At 44.2% G+C, this 25,982-nt stretch overlaps 1 protein-coding gene across 6 annotated transcripts in view; it reads right to left on the bottom strand.

Moving 5' to 3' along the window:
- The window catches only part of LOC310701452 (uncharacterized protein), a 137,038-nt gene that overhangs the window by 72,780 nt on the left and 38,276 nt on the right, over positions 1-25,982 (bottom strand). For 2 of the 6 annotated variants that reach the window (XM_083492295.1, XM_083492294.1), the window contains exon 2: positions 22,126-22,288. The exons of 1 other annotated variant lie outside the window; for it this stretch is intronic. In XM_083492295.1, the coding sequence (XP_083348421.1) occupies positions 22,126-22,225 (100 nt within the window). In that variant the 5' untranslated portion in view covers positions 22,226-22,288. Of the gene's footprint in view, positions 1-17,520; positions 20,673-22,125; positions 22,289-25,982 lie in introns of those variants that run through there. 3 more of the 6 variants (XR_014523052.1, XM_083492297.1, XR_014523051.1) reach the window with 3 other exon arrangements.

Here is a 25,982-nt window from a genome sequence, read left to right as displayed (position 1 = left end):
ACAGTCAGTTTTGGATTTGGGAAACCTATTCCTTCACTAAGATGTGGTCTACAGTATCGTGGTGTTTTTATTTTGTTTCAATATAAAAATCATATGAATTCATGAGGATCCGTGCCTCAGATCCATGTTTTTGTGGTGCTGCAGCGTGGCAAAGTGTTGGATCCACGTTTTTTATAGTCCAGTTTGTAGGTGTGCCTTCTAGGTGTGATTTGACACTGCAATTTGTTGGAGTTATTTTTAAAAAAGTGGAGGATCCATGAGGATCCGTGTAGATCCGCCTTTTACCCAGACCCTGGTTTATCTATGTTGTAAGCCGCACAGAGTGGCTAGGGAAACCCAGCCAGATGGGCAGGTATTATTATTATTCTTGTTTATTATTATTATTATTCTTAACCTGCCCAACAATGCCCAACCCTCGCCCTTTTCCCACCTCCTTCCCGGCGACTCCCTTTGCACCAGATCCGGGCAGAAGGAAGCTTCTCTCTTTCCACAGTGGAAACCCCTCCCCACCTCCACCTTCCAGACCCCATTAAGAGAAACAGCTCCCTTTCCTCCCTTCTCTTCTTCTCCCCGTCCCGGGGCTTCTCATCCTGGACCCCCCACCCCTTGCCAAGCCCCTTCCCTCCTTCCCGCCGCTGGCTTTGCACTCACCCGAAATCTGAGGGCGGCGGCAGCAGCAGCGACCCTGGACAACGGGGGCGGGAATGGGAGCCTCGCCAGGGAGGCAGTGAGTGACGCCGCTTAATGAGGAGGCTTAATTAGAAGGAAGCAGCTCCCTCCCTCCTTTTATCTCCGCTGGTGAAGCCGGAAGTCAGGTGACTCTGGCGAGGAAGGAGAAGTTTCTCCCCCCCCCCGCTCTTTCCTTTCCTTTGATAATTGGGGGAAGGAAAACCTTGCAGGACCAGCCAATGGGGAGACGAGGGAGGGAACCTGGGCTCCGAGTAGAGGGAGCATCAGCTACTGTGGACCCCGCCCTCTTGCAAGAACGTATTGTAATCAATAAACTCTTTACTGCCTCACCCCTTTGGTTCAGATTGTATTTCGAGGAGGGATCAAGGGTCTCATGACCCACTCTTACAATGTAGGAAGCAGCTTACAGCAAAAAAAGCCTAATGACTCTTCTGGGTAAATGAATAAATTATTTTAATAAATATTTAAATGGAGACCATATTTTACATTCTCATGTTCATGCAAACATGGTTCCACTCCAGCCTCACTTAGTCCCCACTTCCACCTCAGCAAAGTGTTCTTTATACAGAAATCTCCTGAAAAGAAGTCTCTCTATTTACATTATAGGGAGGGACCACTCTCTGACTGGCTTATTGCACCTTCATAACACCCTGTGTCTTTTGCAGTGTCCTGTATTCTCCTCGCAGACACACAGAAACAGGGAACAGTGACATGCAGCAGCAGCAGCAGCAGCAGCAGCAGCAAGACAGACGCCCTGTCAAAGAATACCTCCCATTCGACCACTCCCATGAATCTTTGGGGGGGGGGCATGTACTTTAGATGCCTGCTACGGATGTGAAAGCAATTTTCTTCACAGGAAATACTGAAAAAAAGTGGAAGGCAGTTTTAATTTGTAAGGAGAGAGGGGAAGTTCTTTGCTTTCAATCATGACAAACAAAGCAATAAATTTAAAAAGCAACCCCTATTTTCAGTGCTTTCTTTTTAAAGCAAATATGGAGCTGGTAATCACCATGAAATTGTTACAGTAAGTGTCAGACTTTGAACAGTTTGGGGAAAAGAGGTTCCAGTACTGCGTAACCTCGAGTACCCCTGGAAAAAGACCCCGTTTTCTTTTTTAAAAAACCACCATAATTGCATGGGTGGGTTGGGGGGAAAGACAATCAACACTGCCACTAGTACCTGTATGCAACCATATACACAAGAACTCTGTAGCAATGAATCCACTAGCAAATGGGAGGGGGGTGATGGTGTTGTATTTGCAGACTCTTCTGCACAGCGGAATGATGAGCAGTACGTGCCACATACTTTACTTTATTTACACTTCAATGCTGAGAGATTACAAACATGCACCTGGCCTCTGCGAGAGCAGAGAAGCAACTCTTCTCTCCTCGGAAACACCGAGAGAACTGTGAAAAACAGGAAACCAGTGTACGTCACATCCAGTCTCCCATTCCCGTGGGAAACCCAACAGTACTCTGACTGTGGAATGCAAAACATTGTCCCGTGACAAGCACTTCGCTGCACAGTGAAGGAAGCAGAAACCAACAGATGGGTGATAAACAAATCTAAGCAGCATCTCGAGTGCTGAGATCCCATCAAAGGGAAGGGAAATGTGCACATGCCCTACAGCTGTGATAACATCTCTCTAAAAGTCTTGCTTTTTTTCATAGTATATCCATAGTTCCCTCAACCATTCCTTAACTCCAACTCCCATTAGCCCCTAATGGGGTGGCCAATGGCCAGGAATGACAGAAGTCATGGCCTAGCATAGTTCAGTGGGATGTGGATGTTGGTTTCTGCTTCCTTCACTGTGCAGCAAAATGCTTGTCACAAGACAGTTTTTTACATTCCACAGTCAGCGTTACTGTTGGGTTCCCACGGGAATGGGAGACTGGATGTGACGTTCACTGGTTTCCTGTTTTTCACTGTTTCTCTCGGTGTTCTTTGTTTCCGAGAGGAGTTGCTTCACTGCTCTCGCAGAGGCAAGATACATGTTTGTATTCTCTCAGCATAGAAGTGTAAATAAAAAATTAAGAATGTGGCACATACTGCTTATCCTTCTGCTGTGTGGACTACGCTGTTTGGGCTCAAGATAAGATGGGCCAGTATCAGCTTCAGCTTCAGATGAGCAGAAGCTGGTCAAAATCTCATATTTTTGGTTATGGGCCCAGACAAACGGAATCGGAATGCAGAGGGACGGATCGGACGTTATCTGCTCTGTGCGTCAAGATGATTGATGAGAGGTATGTGATCATGCTCCAGGCAACCTGCCAGCTCCTAATTAATGGCTTTATGGCTGGACTTTGAACTTTTAAAGCCATTTGCCGTGGCACAGGCTCACAGGCTTGGGAGGCTTGAAAAACCGAAAGTACCTTTTTAAAAGTGCTTTTGGAATGAAGCTGCAGTAGACACAGACACAGCTTGATTTAAAGCAGCAGAGATGGCTAACGAAAGGCTGGCAGATGCTTTCGGGATTCCAAAGCTCCAATAACAGATGAATGGGCAGCTAAGGATTCCAAAGCAAGGGGAACACTTACATTGATAGTCTCCCCAGAAGAGCTCTGTCTGTTGCGTGGCAAGACCTCAGCCAGAGAAATTTGGGACACTTTGAAAGATTCTCATTTGAGAACAGAAGCTGGTGCTTCTTTGTTCTACTATGCCAAGCTGCATGATATGGCACTTGCTGAAGGTGCAGATGTGCGTACACATCTGATGGAGATGCAGAATCTGAGACATGAGCTGCAACAGAGAGGACTCACCTTTCCAGAGGCTGTGTATTCCTTCATGATACTACATTCTTTGGGTTCAAGTTGGGAGTCTGTTGCCACTCAGATTGCTGTTCAGCCAACTGCTCAGCTCACAGTAGCCCATGTTACTGCCGTGATTCTGAATGAAGCAGACCGCCGGGGTGCTAGCTGCATCGGTAAGGGGGAGTCTTCACAGACGTCATCCCAGAATGCAGTGGAACCACCAGATGGCGCCAAAGCTTTGAAGGCAGTGAAATGCTACTCGTGTGGACATCTAGGCCATATGAAGAGGGAATGCAGATTTCCTAGGGCCAAGACAGAGCAGCGCAGCGAAAGCTCATCGCGTGGAAAAGGAAAAGGCAAAGGTCCGGTGTCCAGAACAACATGCATGCAAGATGTATTCATGATTTTCACAGGAAATTTGGTCATTTGCATTTTGAGGCAGTATCTAAAATGCCTGCCTTGGTTGAAGGTATGACTATTAAACCCTGCAGGTACCACATGAAGTGTAAGGCATGCGCAGCAAACAAAGTGAAAATGGCTGCGAAAGGTAAGGTGTCTAGTAGGCAAGCTACAGAACCATTCCAAGTTGTTCATGCTGATTTAGTTGGTTCACTGTCGCCCTCTTTGGGTGGAAACAGGTACTTCATGGTTCTCATTGATGCATTTTCCAGGTATATTTATGTGTACAATCTCAAGCAAAAATCAGAGGCTTTTCCAAGGTTCAAGGAATTCTGTGCTTGGTTGGAAAATGTGCATGGTAAGAAGATAAAGACTCTTTGCACTGATTGCGGGGGGGAATTCACTTCCCAGCAGTTTGAAGCTTTTCAGACTGAGAAAGGAATTCAACACGATTTGTCTAGTCCTTGTTCGCCATGGCAGAATGGACTTTGCGAGAGGGCAAATCAGACATTGCTTCAAGGGTTAAAAACCTTGCTGCATGATGCCAATCTTCCAGAGAGTTATTGGGCCGAATCTCTCTCATGTTTTGTTTAGTTATAATCGCAGGTTATCTTCAGTGATTGGTTGTACCCCCTATGAGAAGATGTTTGGCAAGAAGCCATACATCAAGCACATGAGAATTTTTGGTTCTGACATGTGGGTTCACACACCACAAAGCTCCAAGTTAGGCAAGCGTGGATTGCATGGTATCTTTCTAGGTTATCAGAAAGGTTCTTACAGAATGATGACTGACTCGAAGACAATTAGGCTCACAAGAAGTGTTGAGTACAATGCCAAGCGGGGGGAGAATGTGGGAATTTTCCAATGTTATCCTGATGACAGTGATGAGACTGAGGATAGGCAGCAGCAAAAGCAGCAGCAACAGCCACAGCTGCCGCAACAACCCACACCCACTGATGAAGGTCCTGATTCTGAGTCTGAAACTGAATCGGGTGATTCAGAGGATTTCAAGAGTGCGAAAGCCTCTATGCGACCCTCTGAAAGCTCTGATCAAGAATTGGAGGAACCATTGTTCACAATAGGTCACTTTTCTCCTAAGAAGGAAGAGGAGAGTGTCGAAGACCTACGGCTAATTCACAGGTCAGAAAGAGCCACAAAAGGCAGACTTCCAAAGAGATTGGCTGATGAATTTGCTAAGACAGCAGTAGCAGCTGTTAAAAGCTCCAAGAAGGTATTTGAACCTTCAAGTTTCCAAGAAATCCAGGATTTGGATTCAAAGGATGCTGAGCCATGGTTAAATGCCATGAAGGCTGAGCTTGATTCCTTTGAGAGGAACAAAACATGGGAGCATGTTCCAGTAGTTCCAGGAATGAAACCGCTTGGAAGCACATGGGTCTTCAAAGCGAAGACTGATCAAAATGGCAAGATAGTCAGACACAAAGCCAGATTGGTAGCCAGAGGTTTTTCACAGGTACCAGGTGAAGACTATCACAAGACCTACTCACCCACCGTGAGGTATGAGAGCATTAGGCTTATGCTCAAGCTGGCTGCAGAGGAGAATCTACACGTTATTCACCATGATGTGAATACAGCATTTTTGTACAGGTCTCTAGCTGAATCTCTTTATATGCTTTCACCTGATGGCGTACAGGTAGACAGGTAGAACAGGGATTTGTTTGTGCTCTGAAGAAATCCCTTTATGGTCTCAAAGTGCATGGTGTTGGCACACAAAACTCACTGAAGTATTGTTTTCTCTAGGTTTTCAGCAAGGGAAAGCTGATCCGTGTGTATTTGTCAAAGAGGAGGGGCAAAAGAAGCTGTATTGCTTGTTTTATGTTGATGATATTTTATTCTTTTGGAAGGATGTCACAATGTACAATAACGCCCTAGTTGAACTGAAAGAGCACTTTGACATGAAAGATCTTGGTGAGGTAAACAACTACCTATCTCTGGAAATAGAGAAAGATCAAGATGGTAACATTCTAGTACACCAGTCACGGAAAATTGCTGATGTGTTAAGCAAACTAAACCTGATGGATGCTAACCCTGTAGACACACCGATGACAACAGGTTATCAGGTAGATGACACTGAAGAAGCATTTTCTGACACTACACTGTACAGAAGTGTGCTAGGCAAACTAAACCTCATTGCCAGGTGTTCAAGACCTGACATTGCTGTTAGCTGCAATTTGCTAAGCAGACAAGTCAACAATCCTACTGTTAAGGATTGGAAAGCTCTGAAACGCATAGCACGCTACTTGAAAGGCACTATGCATTACAGACTGAGATTTAACAATCAGAAGTCTGGTGGCCTTGAGATATTTGCAGATGCAAGTTTTGGAAGTGACACTACAGACAGGAAAAGTACGTCTGGAGTTTGCTACATGTACAATCAGGGTCTATTTGATTGGTCATGCAAGAAGCAAACAACAGTTAGCTTAAGTACTTGTGAAGCTGAACTGAATGCACTGTCTTATTCACTTAAAGATTGTGAATGGTTGTTACAATTGTGCAAAGACATAAAAATTCCTGTCAAATGTCCAATCCAGGTTTACCAGGACAATAAAGCATGTTTGGCTTTGCTGAATTCTGAAGGTTGTAAGCAAAGCACGAAGCATTTGCAATTGAAACTGCAACATGCTAGGGAACGTATTCAGAAGGGACTCATAACGGTGTCCTATATGCCAGGTAATGAAATTCCTGCTGATGTATTGTCCAAGATTGTGTCAAGGGATCAACACTGTACCTATGTGCAGAAGTTGGGTTTGTACTGATATTATACGAACACGCTGCCCAGTGATGTTCACAGAAAGGGGAGGATGTTGGTTTCTGCTTCCTTCACTGTGCAGCAAAATGCTTGTCACAAGACAGTTGTTTACATTCCACAGTCAGCGTTACCATTGGGTTCCCACGGGAATGGGAGACTGGATGTGACGTTCACTGGTTTCCTGTTTTTCACTGTTTCTCTCGGTGTTCTTTGTTTCCGAGAGGAGTTGCTTCTCTGCTCTCGCAGAGGCAAGATGCATGTTTGTATTCTCTCAGCATAGAAGTGTAAATAAAAAATTAAGAATGTGGCACATACTGCTTATCCTTCCGCTGTGTGAACTACGCTGTTTGGGCTCAAGATAAGATGGGCCGGTATCAGCTTCGGCTTCAGATGAGCAGAAGCTGGTCAAAATCTCACAGTGGGCAGGCCTTAGGTTTGCATGCTCTTGCACAACTGTCAGTTTGGAAGCTTCCACTGTTTTTCAGACCAAGGGCCAGATTCCCTCCTGGATCGCCTTCCAGGGGCCACATGCCAGGGCTGGGCAGGGTGAGAGAGGCAAAGGTGGGTCAAACAAGGAGCGCAACTTTTGCCTTTCTAGAGGAAGTTATATCTGATACACACACAACTATCTGCCTTCTACCAAAGAGGGAGGAGGCATTGTCAAGAGTTGAAAGGTACATCCCTGCTGGCTAAGGGGCGAAGCAGAGCCATGGATTCAGAGCAGTGAATTCAGAGGACCACAGACCACATGTGCATTTGGCCCCCCGGGTCTGAAGTTCTCCACCCTTGGCACATTAACATCATGTGCAAACCAGGTAAGTGTAAAGAGTGCCGTTTCAACCCAACCGTGGTGTATATTTTATACAGGAATCAGTTGCGGCAGCAGACATGCAGCCTCACACCTCTAGACCTGGCTTGGCATCAGAGATGAGGTTGGCAACCAAGATTTAGAAAGCTGAGGCATCTCTGTCCTTCAAGGGCACTATACCACTTTAAACAGTCATGGCTTCCCCCAAAGAATTCTGGGAGCTGTAGTTTGTTAAGATTGCTTTAATTTGTGGAGTGGGCTGTGAGGCTTTTTTGCTTTTTGCAAATATACCTCTTCAGCACAGTGTCTTCCAAATACATTTCTGTTCCAAGCAAGCAATCAGAATTCATTGCCCATCCTCTTGCTTCTGTCGCGTTAATTCCGTTCCAAAGCATTCTGAATTCCAAGGCCTACCTGGGCTGAAGAAGACAAGGCCTTCAGAAAGATTTTTTTTGGGGAAAGATGTTGATTAAAGTTTTACAAAAAAAAGCACTTATGATACATACAACAAAGAAAAAGAAAATAGACATACAAAATAATACATAAAAGAGAAAAAATACCCCAAAAAAGACAATAAAAACATAAAAAAGAAAAAATCCAGTTTTTAACTTCATACTTGTTTAACCCTTCTTTCTTGACTTCCTCTTTAGCCAATCAAATTCAGCAAATCCTTACCCTCTTTCAAATCTCATTTATAATTATATAGTTCACTCTATTATGTCTCCTATCTTTCTTCTCTTTTTAAATCGATTCTTACCTATTCCTTATAACTTAATCCCTTGTGCCATATTATTTAAATTTGACATAATATTACTCTAGTCTTTCGCCCCTTTTCTTTTAGTCATTTTTGCATACACTTTTTAACTTTATCACTAATGCCATATTATTTTTATATCCAACATCATTTTAACATTCAAAAATTTTACAATGTTTCTGCAGGTAGACTTTGAACTTCTTCCAATCCTCTTCCACCGACTCTTCTCCCAGGTCTCGGATTCTGCCGGTCATTTCTGCCATCTCCATATAGTCCATCACTTGCATCTGCCATTCTTCCAGGGTGGGCAAATCTTGTGTCTTCCAATACATTCGGATGAGTATTCTTGCTGCTGTTGTTGCATACATAAAAAATGTTCTATCTTTCTTTGACACCAATTGGCCGACCATGCCCAGGAGAAAGGCCTCTGGTTTCTTAAGGAAGGTATATTTAAATACTTTTTTCAGTTCATTATAGATCATTTCCCAGAAAGCCTTAATCTTTAGGCACGTCTACCAAAGGTGAAAGAATGTACCCTCAGTTTCTTTACATTTCCAACATTTATTATCAGGCAAATGATAAATTTTTGCAAGCTTGACTGGGGTCATGTACCACCTGTAAATCATTTTCATAATATTCTCTCTTAGGGCATTACATGCCATAAATTTCATACCGGTGGTCCACAACTTTTCCCAGTCAGCAAACATGATGTTATGACCAATGTCTTGCGCCCATTTAATCATAGCTGATTTAACCGTTTCATCCTGTGTGTTCCATTTTAACAGCAAGTTATACATTCTTGATAGTATCTTAGTTTTAGGTTCTAACAGTTCTGTTTCCAATTTTGATTTTTCCACCTGGAAGCCCATTTTTTTGTACAAATTATAGGCCTCTCTAATTTGATGATAATGCAACCAATCTCGCACTTTGTCTTTTAGTTTCTCGAAACTGCAATTTCAATATATCTCCTTCTTGTTCTAATATCTCCCAATATTTCGGCCATTTGGCCTCCATATGTGACAGCCACCTTGGGTTTTGTTTTCCAATAGATCTTTGTTTCTTATCCAGACATTAAACAATGCTTTCCTGACAATATGGTTTTTAAATGCTTTATGTGCTTTAACCTTGTCGTACCACAAATATGCATGCCACCCAAAAACGTTGTTAAATCCTTCTAAGTCCAAAATGTCTGTGTTCTCAAGAAGCAGCCAGTCTTTCAACCAGCAGAATGCTGCTGATTCATAGTAAAGTTTAATGTCTGGCAGGGCAAACCCACCTCTTTCCTTTGCATCAGTCATATTTTAAATTTTATTCTGGGCTTTTTGCCCTGCCAGACAAATCTAGAAATATCTCTCTGCCACTTCTTGAAACAGTCCATCTTGTCCACAATCTGCAAAGTTTGAAACAAAAATAACATTTTTGGCAAAACATTCATCTTTATAGCTGCAATTCGACCCAACAAGGAAAGCTTCAATTTTGACCAAACTTCTAAATCTTTTTTAACTTCTAACCAACATTTCTCATAATTGTCTTTGAATAAATTCAATTTTTTTGCTGTCATGTTAATCCCCAGGTATTTCACTTTCTTAACCACAGTCAAACCTGTCTCATTCTGAAACCTTTCTTTTTCCATTGGTGTTAAATTTTCCTCCAAAACCTTAGTTTTTGACTTGTTCAACTTAAATCCTGCCACATGACCAAATTCTTGAATCAGTTCTAATACCCTTTTCGTACTAGATTCTGGCTCCTGTAACGTCAAAACCAGGTCATCTGCAAAAGCTTTCAATTTATATTGTTTAACTCCGACCTGAATACCTTTAATCAGACGGTCCCTTCTAATCATGTTCAGCAAAACCTCCAGGACCGAAATAAAAAGTAATGGAGAGATAGGGCAACCCTGTCGTGTTCCTTTTTCTATCTTGAATTCTTCTGTCACCACATTATTAACTATCAATTTGGCCTTTTGTTCTGAATAAATTGCACATATACCATTTTCAAACCCTTGTCCCACCCCCATTCCCTGGAGATTTTTCTTCATAAACTTCCAATAAATATTGTCAAAGGCCTTCTCCACATCAATAAAAATTAAAACTGCTTTTATATTAATATTCACTTGTAATTTCTCCAAAATGTTAATTATATTTCTTGTATTGTCAGACAAGTGTCTACCTGGGAGAAAGCCAGCCTGGTCCTTATGTATCTCTTCAACAAGTACCTTTTTTAATCTATTAGCCAAAATGTCAGCAAAAAATTTGTAATCCACATTTAACAGGGATATGGGGCGGTAATTCTTAAGTTGTGTCTTTTCAGACTCAGTTTTCGGTATAAGTGTAATAAAAGCTTATTTCCACGACTCAGGCGCCTTCTTCCCCTCCAAAATCTCGTTGCAAACCTGCTTTAATGGTTGAATTAACCAATCTTTCAAAGATTTATAATATTTTGCAGTTAACCCGTCTGGCCCTGGAGATTTCCCCAGTTGCATATTCTGAATGGCACCTTCAATCTCCTGTTCTGTAATTTTGTGGTTCAGCATTATCCTTTTTTCCTGAGAATTTTTTTGTAATCCGTTGGTTCTTAAAAATTGGTCTATGTCAGTCTCTTTCTGTGGCCCTTGTGTGTAAAGTTGCTTAAAGTATCTCTGGAAGCACCTTCTAATCTCCACTGGATTCTGAATGTCCTTTCCTTCTATCTCAAGATTTGTAATAGTATTTAACTTCTGTCTTTTTTTCAACTGCCACGCTAGCAGTTTTCCACATTTATTAGCCGACTCAAATGTCTTTTGTCTCATCTGTTTAATTTTCCATTCTACTTCCTGATTTATCAGTTTCATATATTGTACTTGATATAACTTAATTTCTCTCAGAATCTCTTGTGACTTTGGTTTCAATCTTAATTTCTTCTCTCCTTTTATTTTCTCCAGAATTTTGTCTTTTTTCTCATTTTGAGTTCTCTTTTTTATTGCATTCTGTTGAATCAGAAACCCTCTCATAACTGCTTTGCTTGAGTCCCAGATTACTCTTCTTTCAACCGTAGTTTTCAAGTTTACTTTGAAATAGTGTCTCAAAGTCTTTTGGGCCTTCTTGATAATCTCTTGGTCTCTTAGTAAGGTGTCATTCATCTTCCATCTAAAGGAACCGATTGGAGTTAATTTCATTTCCATCTTTACAGCATTATGGTCGGAGCAAGTTTTTGGGCAGATTTCCACCTTTCTTGTCTTAGGTGCCAGTCCTCTAGTTATCCATATTTGGTCAATTCTAGTCCATGTCATTTTGGCTTCAGAAAAGAATGTACCTTCTCTTCCTAGGGGGTTCTTAGTTCTCCAGATATCAATCAAGTCCATATTGTCAGTCAGTTCAGTCTGCCCTCTTTTGTTACAAACTGTTTCTGTGCCTTGTCCATGTTCGTGGATACCACTCCATTCATATCTCCCATCATGATGATGTTGTTGTAGTCCATATAATCCAACATTGTCTCATGCAACTTCTTGTAAAACTCCGATTTCCCCTCATTTGGTGCATAGATTCCTAAAATCAAAAATTTTTCTCCTTGGGCTTGAATTTCAATTGCCAAAATTCTTCCTTGTTCATCTTTAAAAAGAAATTTTGGTGATAGGCTTTCTTTCGCATAAATGACGACTCCTCTCTTTTTAACCTTGTCCGATGAGATAAACTCTTGCCCAGTCTTTTATTAATCAATACTTTCCTGTGTAGCCTAATCACACGTGTTTCCTGTAGACAAATTAAGTCCAATTGTTCCTTTTTTAATAAATGGAAAACTTTCCTCCTCTTCTCTGGGGAGTTCAAACCATGAATGTTCCAACTTAATAGTTGCAGAGACATAATGTGGTAGTTCTATTTCCCTCCTACTGCTCCCAAAAGTTCTTCCTCCTTTGACGGTGGTATCACTTTCCCAGACTTGTCAGTTCCCAAAGGTGCTAGTACAGAGCTTAATGGTCCAGATCTTAAGGCTCTTAGTTCTTCCTCAATCCCCTTTTTGAAGGTCTTCTCCGTAATCACTCAAAATTTTTTCCTTGTCTTCAACTAATCTTATTCTAACTTTTTTCCCTTTGAAAGTAAAAGACAGCCCCTGGGGGAATTCCCACCTAAAAACAATTTTACTGCTTCTCAATAGGGCCACTAAATCTCCGTAATTAGTTCTGAGTTCAAGTAGATGTTTCGGAATATCCTTATAAATTTCCACTCTTGAGTCTTTGATCTCCAAGGTCTTCTGAAAGTGCACACTCAGTATCTTATCTCTCTCCTCCTTCGTTCTGAGGGAGATCAAACAGTCTCTCGACTTGATTTTCCTCCCTCCCTTTCCAAGTCTGAATGCACTTACTACAGTGGTACCCCGCAAGACGAACGCCTCGCAAGACGGAAAACCCGCTAGACGAAAGGGTTTTCCGTTTTGGAGGCGCTTCGCAAAACGAATTTCCCTATGGGCTTGCTTCGCAAGACGACAGCCCATAGGGAAATCTCAGGGACAGCGGGGAAGCGCAGCGCGTCTTCCCCACTGTCCTCGGACCTCCTCCCGCCGCCGGCTTCGGAAGGAAGCTCCGATGCCGGGCGGCGGAGGGGGAAAGCCTCCTCCCGCCGCGCGGCATCGGGACGAAGCCCCGATGCCGGGCGGCGGAGGGGGAACGTCTCCTCCCGATGCCGGGCGGCGGAGGGGGAACGTCTCCCCCCGCCGCGCGGCATCGGGACAAAGCCCCGATGCCGGGCGGCGGAGGGGGAACGTCTCCCCCCGCCGCGCGGCATCGGGACAAAGCCCCGATGCCGGGCGGCGGAGGGGGAACGTCTCCTCCCGCCGCGCGGCATCGGGACAAAGCCCCGATGCGGGCGGCGGAGGGGGAACGTCTCCCCCCGCCGCGCGGCATCGGGACAAAGCCCCGATGCCGGGCGGCGGAGGGGGAACGTCTCCTCCCGATGCCGGGCGGCGGAGGGGGAACGTCTCCCCCGCCGCGCGGCATCGGGACGAAGCCCCGATGCCGGGCGGCGGAGGGGGAACGTCTCCCCCCGCCGCGCGGCATCGGGACGAAGCCCCGATGCCGGGCGGCGGAGGGGGAACGTCTCCCCCCGCCGCGCGGCATCGGGACGAAGCCCCGATGCCGGGCGGCGGAGGGGGAACGTCTCCCCCCGCCGCGCGGCATCGGGACGAAGCCCCGATGCCGGGCGGCGGAGGGGGAACGTCTCCTCCCGCCGCGCGGCATCGGGACGAAGCCCCGATGCCGGGCGGCGGAGGGGGAACGTCTCCTCCCGCCGGGCGGCGGAGGGGGAACGTCTCCTCCCGATGCCGGGCGGCGGAGGGGGAACGTCTCCCCCCGCCGCGCGGCATCGGGACGAAGCCCCGATGCCGGGCGGCGGAGGGGTAACGTCTCCTCCCGCTGCGCGGCATCGGGACGAAGCCCCGATGCCGGGCGGCGGAGGGGGAACGTCTCCCCCCGCCGCGCGGCATCGGGACGAAGCCTCGATGCCGGGCGGCGGAGGGGGAACGTCTCCTCCCGCCGCGCGGCATTGGGACGAAGCCCCGATGCCGGGCGGCGGAGGGGGAACGTCTCCTCCCGCCGGGTGGCGGAGGGGGAACGTCTCCTCCCGATGCCGGGCGGCGGAGGGGGAACGTCTCCCCCCGCCGCGCGGCATCGGGACGAAGCCCCGATGCCGGGCGGCGGAGGGGGAACGTCTCCTCCCGCCGCCCGGCATCGGGACGAAGCTCCGATGCCGGGAGGGGGAAAGCCTTCTCCCGCCGCCCGGCATCGGATGGCTTTCCTGAAGACTTGGGGTGGGAGGAGGGTTTTCCTTCCCACCGCCAACATTCAGAATGCTGTTCTGAATGTTGGCGGTGGGGAGGAAAAACCCTCCTCCCACGCAAGCCCCGGGAACAGAGGGAAAGCGCTGCGCCCCTTCCCCTCTGTTCCCGTACCTGTCCTGAAGGCTTGCGGTGCGGAGAAAAGCCCTTCTCCGCACCGCCAGCCTGGCAAGCGGTTTCCCTAGGAACGCATTAATTGATTTTCAATGCATTCCTATGGGAAACCGTGCTTCGCAAGACGAAAAACCCGCAAGAAGAAAAAACTTGCGGAACAAATTAATTTCGTCTTGCGAGGCACCACTGTATTTTAAAGGCTTTATCCTCTTCCAGAGACCAAAATTCTGCAAATTCCTGTGTCAAATACTCAATTAAATTCTCTTTTTCAAGTTCTGGTACTGCCCTGATCCTCAAATTATTCTCTTTATTTTTCAGTTCTATCATAGACAGAAGTGCCTGATGTTCTCCAATCTGTTTACGCATCGGCTTTATTTCTTCTTGCACAGCCTCTACTTTCTCTTTAGCCTCCTCAGCAATTTTACGGTTTGACGCAGTATCTTCCAATAATTTCCCAATAGATTGTGTGTTTAAATTAACTTGCTGGCTCAAATTATTAATACTAGCCGTGTTTTGGTCAATTTTAGTTGATTGTTCAGTCACTTGCTTACTTAGGCCATCCAATTTTTCATAAATTTTATTTAACACCGAGGTAAAATCCTCTCCTGAAGCCATTCCTTTAGGCCTAATTTTATCTAACTCTTCCTCCTGTGCCACAGAAAGACTGGGAACAGATGATCTGCGTAGCTGAGAAATTATGCTAGGCTGCTGTGTTTTGGTTTTAGATGACCTTGTTGTTCTGCCTGTCATCCCACTTCTGTCTGTGAGTCAAGGTCAGTCCCACGGTCAACTCTTCCCATGGAAAATCCCCAAAGTCAAATTCTGAGTAACACCCCTCCCCACCTTCTCACTATATAGAAGGATCTGGCAACTTCTGTTTCAGTGTATCTGAAGAAGTGTGCATGCACACGAAAGCTCATACCAAGAACTAACTTAGTTGGTCTTTAAGGTGCTACTGGAAGGAATTTTTTTATTTAAAAAAAATATGTTTGTATCTGTTCTGAAATTTGGTTTTAATGTAAAGTGTTTCAATATATTTGGGTTTCTTTATAAAGCAGAAGTGACCAGCTGCTCCTGGAAGCTAAAAATGAGTTCTGTATCAACAAAAGTTTTACCTAAAATTATTCATGATGACAAGTTGTAATGTAGCACCCTGCTTGTGGTCAACGCTTAGCTGGAATGAAATATTCAACGCAGCTCCTCCTTTGGCTGCCTCTGTCCAATCAGCCTGGTTGAAATTCCTATTGGCTGTTTGCTAGAACCAATCATAAAAGATACACCCATTTCCTATTACCTTTTATGGGAGACAAAGAGCTATATTTCCTTCTATCCATAAATGGCAAACAAGTAGCCATATATCTTACATTTGCCTCGACAAGGCACCTTAATTACCAGATCACCTTTTGCCCCTTTCCCCTCCATTCCAAAACAGATGGCTAAAACAGATGGCTCATGGTCTTACAGAGATCTTGGGTTCACATTCTCATACACCATCAATGAAATAAGAATCTAACATAAGAATCTAACATTTCTTACTTTCTAAATCCTTAAGCCAACAAATCTCATACATTAACATAGATAGCTTTTTAGAAGAATAGGCCTTTGCAAGGTAAAAAAGGAACTCAGTTTACAGCCTCAAAAGAAAGCCTCTTCAGTTTACACCCCCCCTTTTCCAGCCAGCTGCTTTTCCCATTAGCTCTTGCCCTTTAACCTTAGGAAAATGTGGCTAGTCTGATGGAAGGCACATGGTATTATCTTACTATTTACCAACTTTAATTAGTGTTTTTGCAGCTTGATTGTATTCTGTAATATGTAGGGTCAGTGTAACCTTTGCTTCCAGCCTGTAATTCCCTTTTACAACTTTGAGAATTTTGTCTCCTGCTATAAATCAGGGGGGCCCTGTTCAGGAAGATAAACATCTGCCAAAGCCAGCTGGTTTTCTGCCTGGCATGAAACATTTGCAAATCTTTAAGCTCATTTTAAAATACAGGCCTTGATCAGATGCCTCAGTAAGAAACATGAGATTTTAAACCCCTGAGCTTTTGAAATACAACTCCCATCAAACTTGGCCCTACGGGCTGAGGATTATAAGAGTTGTTGCCCAACATGTGAGCAACCCCATGTTGGATATACCTGCTCTATATTATTATTATTTATTTCATTTCTATACTGCTTTATATTTTTAAGAAAAACCTCAAAGCGGTTTACAGCATATTAAATCAATAAAACATAAATAAAACAATTTGAAAAGAGTGAAATACAGTGGTGCCTCGGGTTAAGAACTTAATTGGTTCTGGAGGTCCATTCTTAACCTGAAACTGTTCTTAACTTGAGGTACTTTAGCTAATGGGGCCTCCCGCTGCCGCCGTGCAATTTACGTTCTCATCCTGAGGTAAAGTTCTCAACCTGAGGTACTACCTCCGGGTTAGTGGAGTTTGTAACCTGAAGTGTTTGTCACCCGAGGTGTTTTTATCCCAACTTACTACTGTATAGAGTATACATTCAAAGCAACATAACAGAAAACTAAAATATTATCTTAAAAGATTTCAAAGTAAAACATTACAAAGGAGGTCAACTACAGAATACATATTTCACATAGTTGGGCTGGGTGAGTCTGGGCCCTGCCCCCTAGGCCACGTGGGAAAGGCCTTGCAGGGAGTGGTATATAGATGGCATCTTACCCCAAAAAAGCTTGCTAAAATGTATAAAGTGAAAACATCAACATGTTTAAAAGAGGAGGGGTCATACTATCATATGTGGTGGACCTGTGTAAAGGTAAAGGTACCCCTGCCCATACGGGCCAGCCGTGTCTGACTCTAGGGTTGTGCGCCCATCTCACTTAAGAGGCCGGGGACCAGCGCTGTCTGGAGACACTTCCGGGTCACGTGGCCAGCGTAACAAGCTGCATCTGGCGAGCTAGTGCAGCACACGGAAACGCCATTTACCGTCCCGCTAGTAAGCGGTCCTTATTTATCTACTTGCACCTGGGGGTGCATTCAAACTGCTAGGTTGGCAGGCGCTGGGACCGAGCAACGGGAGCTCACCCCGTCACGGGGATTCGAACTGACGACCTGACGATCGACAAGTCCTAGGCACTGAGGTTTTACCCACAGCGCCACCCGCGTCACTCAGGTGGATCTGTGTAGCCATTGGCAAATACTGGAATGATATTTATAACGAGTTTAAGAAACTATTTAAAATTACTTTTTAAAAAAACAACGCCAAAGATATCGCTACTTGGTATATTACCATCAGAAATTTAAAAAGTTATAAGATCATTCTTTATCTATTGTATAACAGCAGCTAGAACCCTTATAGCAAGGAGAAATGAAAGGCTCCCAGAGATTACAGATTGGCAGATACTCATCTTATTAGCAAAACTGACGACATCAGTTAGAGGAATATGGAAACAAAAAAACAACTAGAGAATGGATAACATTTAAGAATTATGTAAAACTTTATTGTACAAATAACTCCATATGAGCAGAAATTGAGTGATATTTGTAAAGAAAAAGATCAAAGGAATGAATACAAAGCAGAAAGAAATGATATTACATAATGTAAGCCTGTGTAAAAAAAAATGTTATATCGATGAGGAAAATAACAAAGAGAAGATTGAACAGAACTGTGAATACTGTTTGTACAGAGCTGTGTACATTAAAACAGCAGCAAGAGAGATGTTTGGATCCCATTTTGAGCTCGAAGCATGGGTACCGCCAACAGAAAATTAAAAATTTGGCTGTGTAATTTGGAATTAATGTGATTTGATTGGCCTGTTAATAAAAATTATTTGGAAAAAAAAGAATGTTATATGAAACAGTATAATGAGAAGGATGGGAGATTGTGTCGTTGAGTACTTTTACTATGTAAATAACTTTGTCTTTTTTCTTATTATTATTTCTTGGTTTCTTACCTTTGTTACATATTTATTTTTTATTTATAAATTTTCTATATTATATTATTCTCCTATTTTCTACCTGTTAAGAGATAGTACATAATATTTGTATAGACATGCAATTTTTTTTAATCAATAAAGAATATGAATTTTAAAAAAGGTTGCCATTAACTTAATCTTCATTAGATCTGCTTTTAGCACAAGCATGTGCCACTTCCACTGCCCATCTTCCAATAAAAAGTAGCAAGCACATGTATCCTGTAGGCGCGGTTGGCTCTTCCTGTTCGACGCCGCTAAGACACCTCCCCTAACAAAACAACAGCCTACTTTTAAGCACCCCGACCGTCCCTCCACCATTGCTCTCAAGGCACATGTGCGATACACGTGCTTCGCTCTAAGGCCTCCTGAATCATCTTGCACTCCAAGACAAAGGGATGCACTCCAGTTAAAAGCACGCTCGCTAATTACAGGCGCACACTCAGGAGAAACAAAAACTAGCCTTGCAAGGAAGCATCCATCCGCTTTCCCCAAGGTAGGGGAGAGCTGCGAAAGTGGCAGGACGGAAAACACAGAGGGAACTAGCTAAGATTACGAGACGCAGAAGTGACGGGGTGACTAGGGATGTGAGGGGGTGGACCTCTTCATTGGGAGCACTGCCATTCCTAAAAGACGGGTTCTTTCTTCGCTTGCTGGGATCATTAAAGTTCCTAACTGGTAAGAAGACTCCTTTTCATTTGTTCTGCTTATCTATGGCCAACGGGGAAGGAAGCCAATTCCCTGAAGCCTGACAGATGCTCATCCACAGGACAAGGGCAGCCCATCATTTTGGCAGTGAAGGGTGGGGGTCAAAACTCAACAGATTCATCACACACCTTGAGCATTCCAGATTCACACTCTCCCCGTTTATCTAGCAACAACTTGCAACTTACTTTGTACATTTAGCACATGTGATCTTCATTAGTTTAATACATATATATGTGTATAAAAATTTAAACACAAACACCAAAACATCACATGGGTTCCATGTACTTAAAATTGATATCCGCCTATATGAGTTTCTTGATGTGAAGTAATGAGTGAACCTTGAGTGGAACACTGCATACATTGATATGGCTCGTCACCTGGGTGAATTCGCTTATAAATATTAAGGTCTGCACTCCGTCTGAAGCCCTTTCCACATTCAATACATTTAAATGGTTTCTCTGCCGTATGAGTTCGTTGATGTATTCTAAGGTATCCACTATGTCTGAAGTTCTTTGCACATTCAATGCATTGAAATGGTTTCTCCCCCGTGTGTTTGTTGATGTCTTCTAAGGTTTCCACTGTGACTGAAGCTATTTCCACATTCAATGAATTTAAATAGTTTCTCTCCTGTGTGAGTTCGTTGATGTATTCTAAGGACTCCACTACGACTGAAGCTCTTTCCACATTCAATGCATTTAAATGGTTTCTCCCCTGTGTGAGTTCGTTGATGTATTCTAAGTTGACCACTTTCACTGAAGCTCTTTCCACATTCAATACATTTAAATGGTTTCTCCCCTGTGTGAGTTCGTTGATGGCTTCTAAGGTGACCACTTTCACTGAAGCTCTTTCCACATTCAATACATTTAAATGGTTTCTCCCCTGTGTGAGTTCGTTGATGTCTTCTAAGGTCACAACTTTGACTGAAGCTCTTTCCACATTCAATGCATTTAAATGGTTTCTCCCCTGTGTGAGTTCGTTGATGTATTCTAAGGACTCCACTACGACTGAAGCTCTTTCCACATTCCATACATTCAAACGGTTTCTCCCCTGTATGAATTCGTTGATGTATTCTAAGGGCTCCACTTTGACTGAAGCTCTTTCCACATTCAATGCATTCAATGCATTTAAATGGTTTCTCCCCTGTGTGAGTTCGTTGATGTATTCTAAGGTCTCCACTTTGACTGAAGCTCTTTCCACATTCCATACATTCAAACGGTTTCTCCCCTGTGTGAGCTCGTTGATGTGTTCTAAGGGCTCCACTACGACTGAAGCTCTGTCCACATTCAATGCATTCAAACGGTTTCTCCCCTGTGTGAGTTCGTTGATGTATTCTAAGGTCTCCACTACGACTGAAGCTCTGTCCACATTCAATACATTTAAATGGTTTCTCCCCCGTGTGAGTTTGTTGATGTCTTCTAAGGTGACCACTTTCACTGAAGCTCTTTCCACATTCAATGCATTTAAATGGTTTCTCCCCCGTGTGAGTTCGTTGATGTCTTCTAAGGACTCCACTACGACTGAAGCTCTTTCCACATTCAATGCATTTAAATGGTTTCTCCCCTGTATGAGTTCGTTGATGTATTCTAAGGACTCCACTACGACTGAAGCTCTTTCCACATTCCATACATTCAAACGGTTTCTCCCCTGTGTGAGTTCGTTGATGTGTTCTAAGGGCTCCACTACGACTGAAGCTCTGTCCACATTCAATGCATTCAAACGGTTTCTCCCCTGTATGAGTTCCTTGATGTCTTCTCATGTTACCACTTGCACTGAAGCTCTTTCCACATTCCATACATTCAAATGGTTTCTCTCCTGTGTGAGTTTGTTGGTGTATCCTCATTCTTCCACAGTGACTAAAGCACATTCCCTGCATTTAAACTGTTTCTTTGTTCTCCCTAATGAATTCACAGATGCCTCCGTAGAATTCTGACCGTCATCTTCCTCACCTGTTTGGGAGGGGGGGGAGAGAATCCTGTTAGACTTTTAAGAAAGACAAAAAAGGAACTGAACACATGTGAATTCCCATGTGCACCTTCTCTTATTTTCACTCCATTGTCCATTGTCTCCATGTTCCAAATTTTTAGGACTAAAGATGAGATAATGGCAAGAGCAACCCATGATCACTCCATTCACACTTAAGAAAGCACCATCATTTTATAATAGAGATCTACGGTGGAACTGGCTTATAAGACTGGCTTATAAGAAATATCTGTCTTTTTCTTTTTCAAGTGAGGAAATTATCTCAGGCTCCAACAGCAGTCTCCCCTATGAGTAAGAAGTAAAACTATAGTGTTCTTATGCTACATGTAACTGTAAACATATTGCAACATATTAGAACCTAAACAGAGCCTGCTGGATTGGGTAAAGGCCCACCTAGTCCAGCATCCTGTTTTCACAGTGGCCAAGCAAAAGCCAGCAAGCAAGATTTCAGGCCAAGAGCCCTCTGCCCTCCTGTGCTTTCCAGAAACTAGTATAATGAGGCATTATTGCCTAGGACCGCAAGCGCAGAGCACAGACACCAGCCTAATCCCTTTTTTTCAAGCTATCCTAGTTGCTGGCAGTCACTGTCTCGTGTACTTCTGTTTACTCATATTTTGCAGCCCTAAAAGGCTCATAAAGGTATTATAAACTAAGCTTTTGTGGGCTGCAATCTGCCAAAGTGGACTCTTGATTAGGAAAGCTGGTGCCACTATAAACCCGTGAGTCTCTTTGTTGGTTTTGTGCACTGATTTTGAAATTTGTACCAAGGTTGTACCACTGTATCTCCATGTAAGTTTATGGAGGGACAGAATTACAGGGGCAATATAAATTATTATCCCACTCACTCACTCTCACACACAACCCCTGTCTGTAAGTTCACACAATTTGCTTATAGTACTGGCCACCCTTGGTCTTCATATGCCCAATCCTATGTGTAGAGCCTCCAGCCACAGGTATTGTGTGTCATGATAACAGGTCCTTTGTCCGAAAAGCCCACCAAACTGGGGAGGTGCATGCATCTACTGTATTTTGATGCTAGTGGAATGTATCACTCTGACCCAGTCCTTAAAAAAATAAAAGTAATATAAACTATTTAAACATATGAAGTATAAATAATGACGGGAAGCAGTTCCATAGCCCCTTCACCCATTTTTCTGAATTGGTGTGCAACATCATTATCGTCACTTAATCTTGAAATAACACCAGAGATTTAAAAGCATAAAGAAAATCTGCCCCCACTACTTTATGAAAGGGATTCCAAAAACAAAGAGCTGCTTTAGAGAAGGCCTCACCCCTCCCTCCCTCCCTCCCTTCTTCCTGCCTGGCCCTTCCTGCCTTTGGTCTCCTCTCCATCTTTTCCTCTTTCTCCCTCCACCATCCAGTCATCCATGTCCCCATCTCCTCTCCCCTGGAACTCACCAGATTTCTCTGAGGGTCCCGGGAGGGGATGCTCAGAGGTCGTAGGGAGGGATGCAGGAGATAGCTTGACCAGGTCAACTGTCCATCTTCCTCCGTCCATCCTGACCAGGCCTGCAGGTTCAACTTCTTGAGGAGCGCAGGAGCCAGGGCAAGTTGTAGCTTCCTGGGAGGAAGGAAGAAGTCAAGGGAGTCTCAGAGCTCCTGCAGGGATTCTGCCCAAGACATTCTGCTGCCCCTGTAGAAGCCCCTATTGGGCACCCTCTTCCCAAGAGCCTCCACCCATTTTCAAACACCTTTGGCAACACCTTCCGTCTGCCTGTCCCGTCTCCCTTCCTAAGGCTGGCATGGTATGGCAGTAGTGACCTTGTGGCAGTTGCCCAAAGGGCCACAATAAATGTGATAATGTCTACCCCTTTAAATCCTTGTGTGTGCTTCTAATACAGAAGTTATGGTAGCCTGTGCTTTATGAAACTGATTATTTTGCAAGTTGCCGCCCCCCAGTTGAGGCAGAAATAGAGCTAATTTGGGAATCACAAAGATACAGCTGAAAGCTGGAACATGAGTCGCCACATGACGCAAATGGCTGCATGTAACACAGGTTCCCAATATGCACACCATCACAACGTAATAGAACGTGGTAGGCATCAAAACATATTCAGCAGAAATAGCCAGTGCTCGTTGTGCGTGTGTATTATAATAAAATGAGGTAATGATGAATATCAGGAACGTGCAACTGCAAAGGGACTTTTTTAAGGAGGCGGGGGATGCAATAAAAATTTAATTCTTTTTGCAACAACAAACATTAAAACAAGCAAAAACAGAAATAGGAGCATATGCAGAAGTTCTTGCGGAAAGGGGGCGGGGCCTTCAAAGGTCTCATAATCGACCCAAAACAACACAGAGGTCTGCCTGTCAATCGCGGTCCAGCGTGTGGACATCTCTGATGTATAAGATAGGTTGAAATAGAAATGCTTTGTTTGAAATTATATAAATACCACTGCCTGGACCACATATGTGGTGGAGTTGTGAGGAAATTAAGAAATTTTGGATAGTAGTACACAAAGAACTAAAGAAGATGTTGAAAATATCAAAAACAGACAAACCAGAGACATATCTCCTTGGATTGATAGATGATGAGATACCACGGGGGGGGGGAGAGAGAATTTTGTTTGGATACTGCCAGGGAGACATCGACCGTCACTGCCTCCAGCCGGACTCCGGACGTCCATCGATCTCCCGTAGTCACGCAGTATCAGCAATTAGCGACACGAAGCCTCAGAAGCAGATTGCCACATTCTTAGGCTGGTGCACACTCTATCAGCAGAATTCACACAGCAAAAGTTGCACAGCAGGAGAGCATATTTACAAGTTTATTCAGCGTTGGTCAGAACAAAGAAAAACATGACCGCCTGCTAGCGTATTCAGGCACAGAGAGAAACGAAAGCAATAGGAATCATAAACATCCTGTGCAACAGGAAATACGCAGACTCTGTGACTCACAGCCTGCTCCCTTTTAAGGTCGAACGGAAATATCCTAACATCCTCCCCCTTTCCGTGTAACCTGTAGTACCTGTGGTTCAACCCAATTGCAACCTCTGTACGTAAACCTTAAGTTGTTCTCTTACGTAAACCTTAGACAACAGATCAGCAGGAATTTCATTTCCTGCCATGTAGGACACCCGAATCAGTCCCTTTTGAATACGCTCTCTTGCACGATGTAGCTTAATCTGCAAGTACTTGGTTCTTTGCTTGCAACTCTCTGAGTTCAGCAAAGCCAAACAGGATCTATTGTCTTGATACACTTGTATAGGACATTTCACATAAACTCCGATGTCCTTAAACAGTTGCATCAACCATTCACAATCCATGAGTGAAAATGACAGAGCATTGAGTTCTGCTTCACAGGAACTTAGGCTCACTGTCGTCTGCTTCTTGCACAACCAGTCAAACAGACAGTGGTTGTACATGTAGCATACTCCAGAAGTGCTTGTAACATCCGTGGTGTCACTTCCAAAACTAGCATCTGCAAAGATTTCAAGACCTCCAGTCTTCTGACTGGTGAACCTCAGCCTGTAGTGCATAGTCCCTTTCAAATAGCGGGCTATGCGCTTCAGAGCTTTCCAATCCTGAACAGTAGGATTGTTAGCATGTCTGCTAAGCAGGTTAGTGCTTACAGCTATGTCAGGTCTTGAACATCTAGCAATGAAATTCAACTTGCCTAGAATACATCTGTACAGCGTAGTGTCAGAAAACGCTTCAGCAGTACTATCTACCTGGTAACCTGTCACCATCGGTGTGTCTGCTGGGTTTGCATCAACCAAATTCAACCTGGTTAATACATCAGCAATTTTCTGTGTTTGGTGTACCAGAAAATTACCTGCTTGGTCCCTCTCCACCTGCAGAGAAAGATAGTTGGATACCTCACCAAGATCCTTCATGTCAAAGTGCTCCTTCAGCTGAGCTAGGGTGCTTCGGTAAAAAGCCTGATTCTTCCAAAACATCAGAAGATCATCAACAAAACATAAACAATACAGTTTGTTTTGCCCCTCCTCGACAAACACACACGAATCAGCTTTGCCCTGGTGAAAACCTAGAGAAAGCAATGTCTCAGTGAGTTTTGTGTTCCAACACCTGGCACTCTGCTTGAGACCATATAAGGATTTCCGCAGTTTACAGACCATTCCCTTCTGTATCTGCATTCCATCAGGTGGAAGCATGTACAGCTCCTCCCCCAAAATCCCGTACAAAAAAGCTGTATTGATGTCATGATGGGAAAGATGCAGTTTCTCCTCTGCAGCGATCTTGAGCATCAGTCGAACGCTCTCATATTTCATGGTGGGTGAGTAGGTCTCGTGGTAATCCTGTCCTGGTACCTGTGAAAAACCTCTGGCAACCAATCTGGCTTTGTGTCTGACAACCTTGCCATTCTGGTCTGTCTTGGCCTTGAAGACCCATTTGCTGCCAACCAGTCTCATTCCTGGGACTACCGGTACCAGCTCCCAAGTTTGGTTCCTGTTCAAGGAATCAACTTCAGCCTTCATGGCATTAAGCCAAGGCTCAGCATCTTTAGAGGTTAACTCCTGAACCTCTTTGAAGCTTGAAGGTTCCCACACCTTCTCTGAGCTACTAAGAACAGCAGTTGCAGTCTTAGGAAACTCATCAGCAAATCTCTTTGGAGGTCTGCCTTTGGTCGCCCTTTCAGACCTGCGGACCAGACGCAAGTCCTCTGGACTCATCTCCTCCTTCTTAGGAGAAAAACGACCAATGGTGAACAGTGGTTCTTCCAGTTCATTGTGAGACGCATCAGATGGTCTGACTGAGGCCTTTGCGCTCTTGTAGTCTGCTGTGTCACCACTGTCGCTGACACCAGCAGCAGCGCCACCAACTGAACTGGAATCCGAACTCTGATCATCACTATCATCCTCCTCCTCATCTTCCTCAGCATCATCTGCTTTTTTCACATCACCTTCATCCTCCTCTGGGTAACTCTGGAAAATTCCCACATTTCCCCCCCACTTAGGATTGTACTCAACACTCTTTGTGAAAATGGACTTAGAGTTAGTCATCCATACCCTGTATGCACCTTTTTCGTACCCCATGAACAAACCATGTGCCCCACGCTTCCCAAGCTTGTTGCTTTGTGGGGTGTGTACCCACATGTCAGAACCAAAGATTCTCATGTGCTTGACGTTCGGTTTCTTTCCAAACATCTTCTCGTAGGGACTGCAACCTATAGGTGATGACAGTCTCCGATTATAGGAATAAGTAAACGTCGACAGAGCTTCCCCCCAAAACTTCTCAGGGAGGTTGGCATCATGCAACAAGGTTTTCAGGCCTTGAAGCAAAGTTTGGTTTGC

The sequence above is a fragment of the Podarcis liolepis genome (genome assembly GCF_965112155.1).
Source record: "Podarcis liolepis genome assembly, chromosome: 2".
Classification (NCBI taxonomy): Eukaryota; Metazoa; Chordata; class Lepidosauria; order Squamata; family Lacertidae; genus Podarcis; species Podarcis liolepis.
The sequence above is the reverse complement of the archived record's forward strand: the minus strand, read 5'-3'. Positions and strand labels throughout refer to the sequence as shown.